Raw genomic sequence first — 6,317 nt, 5'->3', positions numbered from 1 at the left:
AAATTTAATTCAAATAAAATTCAATTTTAGAATAAAAATATATAATTAAATTATAAGCTATATGAAAATTATTTGTATGTTGGTGATTTTTATCTTATTTTTATCAGTATTAAACAGGTTCCTCAGTTCTGTCACTTGTTAATCCACAGCTTAGTTAACATTTATTGAATCAGCCTGAAGTGGTTTTATCAGGTTTGAGGTCTTGGGTCTTCAATTGTAAAGGTTTCTTGTTTGAAAACTGAGCACTCCGACAGATAATTGACTACCGTATGTTTGTTCATACAATTCTTCAGTGTTTTTGAAGATCTACAGTGAAGACTCACTGTACTTTACTGGATTCGATCATTCTGTGTACTGTACAGCTTTCAGTATTTGCCACTCAGTTGGCCAATCTCACTTCTAAACCAAAACAGCCATCCAGGTTATTTGGATAAACTCAGGTGTGATTTGCTGATGTTATTTTATTTCCCCTGAAGGCCTTCAGCGTCACTGCTGTGCACATACCTTCATTCAAGATCATAAAACATGACGCTTTAAAGAACATGATTTGTATGCATGTTCATACCAAAAGCGTACATGATTAAATACTGTAAGATTATTTGGAAGCTCTTTAGTGACTCCCTCAGCACATTTCTGAACTCCCATCGGTGCTCATAATGATGGAAATAATCTGTAACACAGTTTCCAGTGTCCGTGTTTACTATGATAATAACAGACCATGTCTGAGAATATGAGGATCAGTTTTCTCATTCATTGGGTCTTGGGGACATAGAAGCAGTTTTGTTCCATGGACATAAGTGTGACACGAATGTTTTAGAAAACAAGAAGTGCTCTTTTTAATAATACAATACAAGGTGAGAGCAATGCTGTCTCTGATATTCTCAAAAAATAAGATTAACACATTAACTCAAGTATTTGAATGTGCTGTGCTGAATTCTTACAAAGTGGAATTTACAAGAATTTGAATTTTATGAATGTTGTTTTGTTTCGTGTGAATCTTCATTTTCAGATCCGCTGCATACTCACAGAAGATACCACAGCGACTACAGCTCCTCCAGCGAAAGCCCCTCAGTGACATCATCAGACCCCGACTACAGACAAGGTTGTACTAATGACCTCATCAGTCTCTGTGTTTTTATTTTTGAACTCTTAATTTCTAGGTCCAGTGATTACATCCTTTCTAAAAAAAAATAAATAAATTAAAAAAAATCATACCACTCATATACATTTGGAAAGTCTTCCAATTTTGTTGAATTGCACACACCAGCCACTAGTCAGGTGACTATAATTACACAGAAAATGGAAAGGCCACACAATTAGTTTAATTTGACATTTTATGATACAAGTAATTATTAGGTTTTCATCACCTCACGAACCACAGTTTGGGAAACCTTGGCGTAATTTCATGTTTAATGCACTATTTAATGTTTATAACAAAGAATAGAAAATATTTTCTTACAAGTTAGGTCAAAAGTAATCTAAAAGTAATCAAAACGTAGTGAGAATACATTACCTAATGTGTGTAATCCAACAGATTATGTTACTAACTAGGGCTGGGTTTTGACACAAATTTCACGATTCGATTCGATTCTCATTCACAAGCTCGCGATTCCATTCGATTACTGATTCGATTCAATATCGATTATTTTGGATATATATCAGGTACAGTACATGCCAAATTTTCTAAAGGAAAAAAAATCTCTCATCTAAAATATACATGAGAGTCAGTTGGTACTACATTACTATAATATTGAAGGTTGAATTGACTGATTTGTTAAAATTACACTTAATGAAGTTTTAAAATAATAAAGTTACAATTACATAATAATATTTCTACAATTCGTTTTTTTGAAATATAGATATTGGTGGCTGTCCCGCATGCATGTTTCTGAGTTTATAGTGTTTGGAACAGCATGACAGTCTATTAGTGTGTGATCCTCATTCATTTAGTTTATGATGCCCCGTTTTTCTCTGTAGCTATTTTGATATTTTGAGCTGATTATAGAATGCATATTGTTTTCATTTTCATGCATCTACTAGCAACAAGGCACATGTTTCTGTTTGAGTTTGTTGTATTTGGAATTATTTAAATGTCTAGTACTAACTAGGGCTGGGTTTTGACACAAATTTCACGATTCGATTCGATTCTCATTCACAAGCTCGCGATTCCATTCGATTACTGATTCGATTCAATATCGATTATTTTGGGTATATATCAGGTACAGTACATGCCAAATTTTCTAAAGGAAAAAAAATCTCTCATCTAAAATATACATGAGAGTCAGTTGGTACTACATTACTATAATATTGAAGGTTAAAATTGACTGATTAAAATTACTCTTAATGAAGTTTTAAAATAATAAAGTTACAATTACATAATAATATTTCTACAATTCGTTTTTTTGAAATATAGATATTGGTGGCTGTCATAAAAACTTGAAGAATTTATTCAAACATAAATTAAACATTGAAGAACAGTAAAATTTCTAATGAATATGTTATATGGTGCATATATTTAGCAAAATGCCCCTCTCTACAGTTTATTTTTCTATCTGACTAATGAGTTTATGGTCACCGAATATGTTTTTCTGAGGTAAATGTGACATTACGTGACATTGTTTACAAGCCGTTATATTGACGTCTTTGCGCGGCTGAAACACTGATTGAGCGATTACATGAGACAGGATACGGATTGTAAAGTTGTACTATTTCTTTTAACTTACCTTCGGATGTTTAGTCATGATTATTTTGTGCTGAAAGCTGAAACTGGTATTAATGTGGAGGAGACGATCAGTTCAGGTGCATATCGCACTGCCACGTCTGTTCAACTGAGGCGCTACAGAGATCTGTCACTCCACATTAAACAGCGCCAAAACGGCATTTATTGTTTGAATACTGCAATACAATGGACAGAATCTGAGAAATCTGAGACTTTGTTTCATGTTAAAAGTACCAACGCACAATGCTTATTATGATATATTGGATGGGAAGTGCCCTTTAACGTTCTGTCCATTAACTGAAAACAGGCTAGAATAATCGATTCTTGGGATTTAAGAATCGATATTGTTCCGTAAAAATTAGAATCAATTAATATTGAGATATTGATATTTTTTACCCAGCCCTATTACTAACTACAATTTCTCTTATGTAATTTATAATCAGTAACATACTACAGTTTGTTAGGAATCTACCTGGCACTGTTTCAGTCATATTTTATTCAAGTCAAAATGAGCTCTAAAACATATTTTGTTAAATTCTGCTGGTTTAAGCTATCTCAGGAAATTATATTACTTCACAAACACTTTTTTCACAGTCAATTTTTAACAGTCAACCCTGAATACATTTTATAGTTGTTTTTATTTAAAGCAAATTTTAAGAACCTTAAATAGGTTTTTGAATTGCTCTTTAATACGATTTCAAAAAAACAAAAAAACAAACAAAAAAGAAATATATATATATATATATTTATTTTTTTAATAGTTAGACTGAGACATAAGACCGTAACAGCATTTATGAATGCAGTGTGAGTCATCGCATCTCATAATACCATTACCATTTCAACACTTTAGATGAATGTGGGTGGGTGTCATTTAAATTCACTCACTGATGACCATCCGGTTCATGTAGGGGACATAAAAATGCTTTGATTCGCATATTACTGTACTGTGCAAGGCACATACTTTACATACCTTCATTTCACAACTTTCTTCTGTACACAAACAGCTAAGAAGCCAGAAGATTTGAGGCGATACAGCTCTCAGGTCGGCCTGGCAGAACATGATGGCGTTTCGCTCAGCAGTGCACAGAGACACAGGTATTCTCTCTTTTTCTCTGTTTCCTGCTTTGTGTTGATCAGTCATGCACGTCCTGTCTGTACTAACCCCCCTTTTGAGGTCTTTTGTGGTTGTGGACCCCAGCCCAAGTTAATAATAATCTAAACCCTTCCTGAGTTCCGGTGGCGGCTTGTGGAAAATGTTCTAGGTAGGGCGCCACATCCAACAATTTTAGCATGCATCCCGGTATGATTTGTCCCACTATAACAAAAGGAAAAGTATTAAGACTTAAACATTTTTCACAGCAAAAACTGTGAGGAAAATAATAAATGTTACGTTTGTTTAGAGCATTTTCTGTACATATATAAATAACTATAAGTCAAGCTGCAATATCAAACAGGACCACACGGAGATGCCAACAGACTACTATACCAGTAACCAGACTGTATATAGATATATACGGATCCATTCAGAATTATTAAATGGAGCAAAACACAAATTAAAAAAGCAAATGAAAAAATTCTGAATTTGTCAAATGTGGCGATCTGAAGGCGGCTCAATATCACCAGTGAACAGTTCCTCTGTCAGAGTGAGTGTTGATGCCCATATGTTTCACAATTTGAGTTGAATTACTGAAATAAATGAACTTTTCCACGACATTCTAATTTATTGAGATGCACCTGTATATAAACACTTCTTCAGTGTCCATTATAAAACACTTGCCAGACATGCGACCATACTGAATGTGCTCATGCAAAAAGCTATCAGAGTGCACATATATGGTTTGTTTATTTGCATTGTAATAATAACGGACTCGCGCATCTAATAATGTACGACCCCTGTATGTCACTGTAATCGTCTTTACCTCCATTACAATCGTCATCCATTAAAACCTTACTGTTAAGATACTGTTTGCTTTATTCAGGCCATACAGACAGTCCTGACTTCAGCTTAAAGATAATTAATAAAGGTATGTTTGTACCCACCAATCATTGCACAAGTTAAGTTTGCATATGATGACGAAAGCACGTTAGTGCTCGCCCTCCTGGAAAACACACAGAGATTGCATTGCAGTTCCTGCAGTTCGAGAAAAAAAAAAAAAAAAAAGTCTTTGTATGGAAGTCTATGAGAACAGTCTGGGCGATTCTTGGCCAGAGTGAAATCGCCCAAAAAAGGGGCAGTACTCCACAGAACATAACTTGACGCTGATTGGACTATATATCCAAAGGCAGGACAGTCTAGAACAGTGACAGCTAAGGTTGAATGTGATAGAAAAAAAATCCTTCCCTTTCGCACTTATGCGACCCTAATGAAGAAACCGTCCCTGCTGAGTTCATTTCCTTACATCCTGTTCAAGTTTAGTTGTGGTTACAAGCAGGGCCGTTTTAACCATTGGGCTAGGCGGGGCTGAAGCCCCGGGGCCCGAGCAAGGAGGGGGCCCGCGATTGGCTGTGGAGTAGATTGACTGGAGCGCCGATCGCCAAAGCCACCATGCCCCCCACTTATTAGCGCTGTTATTTAGTTGAGCTTTTCCGTAAATTCCATGCATTACCATTTGATATTGAAACGTAAAGTCTGAATTTGGTTTACCATATATATATATATTCTTTTGTGTTCAACAGCATGAAGGAATCTCATACAGGTTTAGAACATCAACAGAATTTTCATTTTTGGGTGAACTATAATGCAGCCTAATATAGCTGCTGTTACCATTTGTGTCAATAATGTAAATCAAACATCAGAAAGAAAATAACTTACTGTCCTTGACTGAATCACTTTTGTAAAATAAATAAGAATGAATGTATATTGAATTTATACAGTGAAGACTATTCAGTCTATTTGCACATTTTCTTTATACAATATATTTATTATTCGGTGCTTTACTTAAGTAGGCCATTTTTTATGATCTTTGTTCTGCTGTAGCCTAATTTGTGACTGTTTACTTGTCTTCAGTAAGCTTATTTTTACTTAGGCTAGTATTATTTTTTATTGATATTGAAATTGGTAGCAAAAATTATGAAATTTCAGTGCATCAAGAATTTTGATAAAATGGTATAAAAATCCTATTTAAAGCTTATATATATATATATATATAGGGTACAATGGGGCTAAAGGCGCCCCGGGGTTTTTTGATATTATTTTCATCTAAACCACTAGATGGCACCTTTGATATTATTTTCCTGTAAACCACTAGATGGCACAAAAACGTGGCTTAGCACTTTCCAAAACATTCGCTTTTCAAGATGCACGTGCATATTTGTCTGATGTCTGAAGTTGATTCTGTGCTTACTTGATCTAATATTTTATGTTTTTTAAAATGTTGTAGATTTAAGTAGCAAATGAGAATCACTAAAATTAATGTATATATTTTGAGACAAAGGTCTTCTTTATGATTTTCAGTTTTGTTTTAGATAATTAAAGCAACAGTTTTTAAATTACGAAAGAATATGTAAAATATGGTATTTTAGCCCCCTGCTGTTGGGGCTAAAAGGTACAGTAATTAACATGATAATTAATAGATGGCTGACTTTTCCATTTGTTGAC

The 6,317-nt window shown here is 34.3% G+C and overlaps 1 protein-coding gene across 1 annotated transcript in view; it reads left to right on the top strand.

Annotated features, from left to right (window-relative positions):
- Positions 1-6,317, top strand: part of LOC107701923 (tyrosine-protein phosphatase non-receptor type 13-like) — an 84,115-nt gene that overhangs the window by 43,261 nt on the left and 34,537 nt on the right. The window contains exons 8-9 of the mRNA XM_016504077.1: positions 1,010-1,102; positions 3,724-3,869. Of these exons, the coding sequence (XP_016359563.1) occupies positions 1,010-1,102; positions 3,724-3,869 (239 nt within the window). The remainder of the gene's footprint in view (positions 1-1,009; positions 1,103-3,723; positions 3,870-6,317) is intronic.

This window comes from Sinocyclocheilus anshuiensis, unplaced genomic scaffold, assembly GCF_001515605.1.
Source record: "Sinocyclocheilus anshuiensis isolate Anshui unplaced genomic scaffold, SAMN03320099.WGS_v1.1 scaffold1184, whole genome shotgun sequence".
Taxonomy (NCBI): Eukaryota; Metazoa; Chordata; class Actinopteri; order Cypriniformes; family Cyprinidae; genus Sinocyclocheilus; species Sinocyclocheilus anshuiensis.
This window is presented reverse-complemented; position numbering and strand designations above follow the sequence as displayed.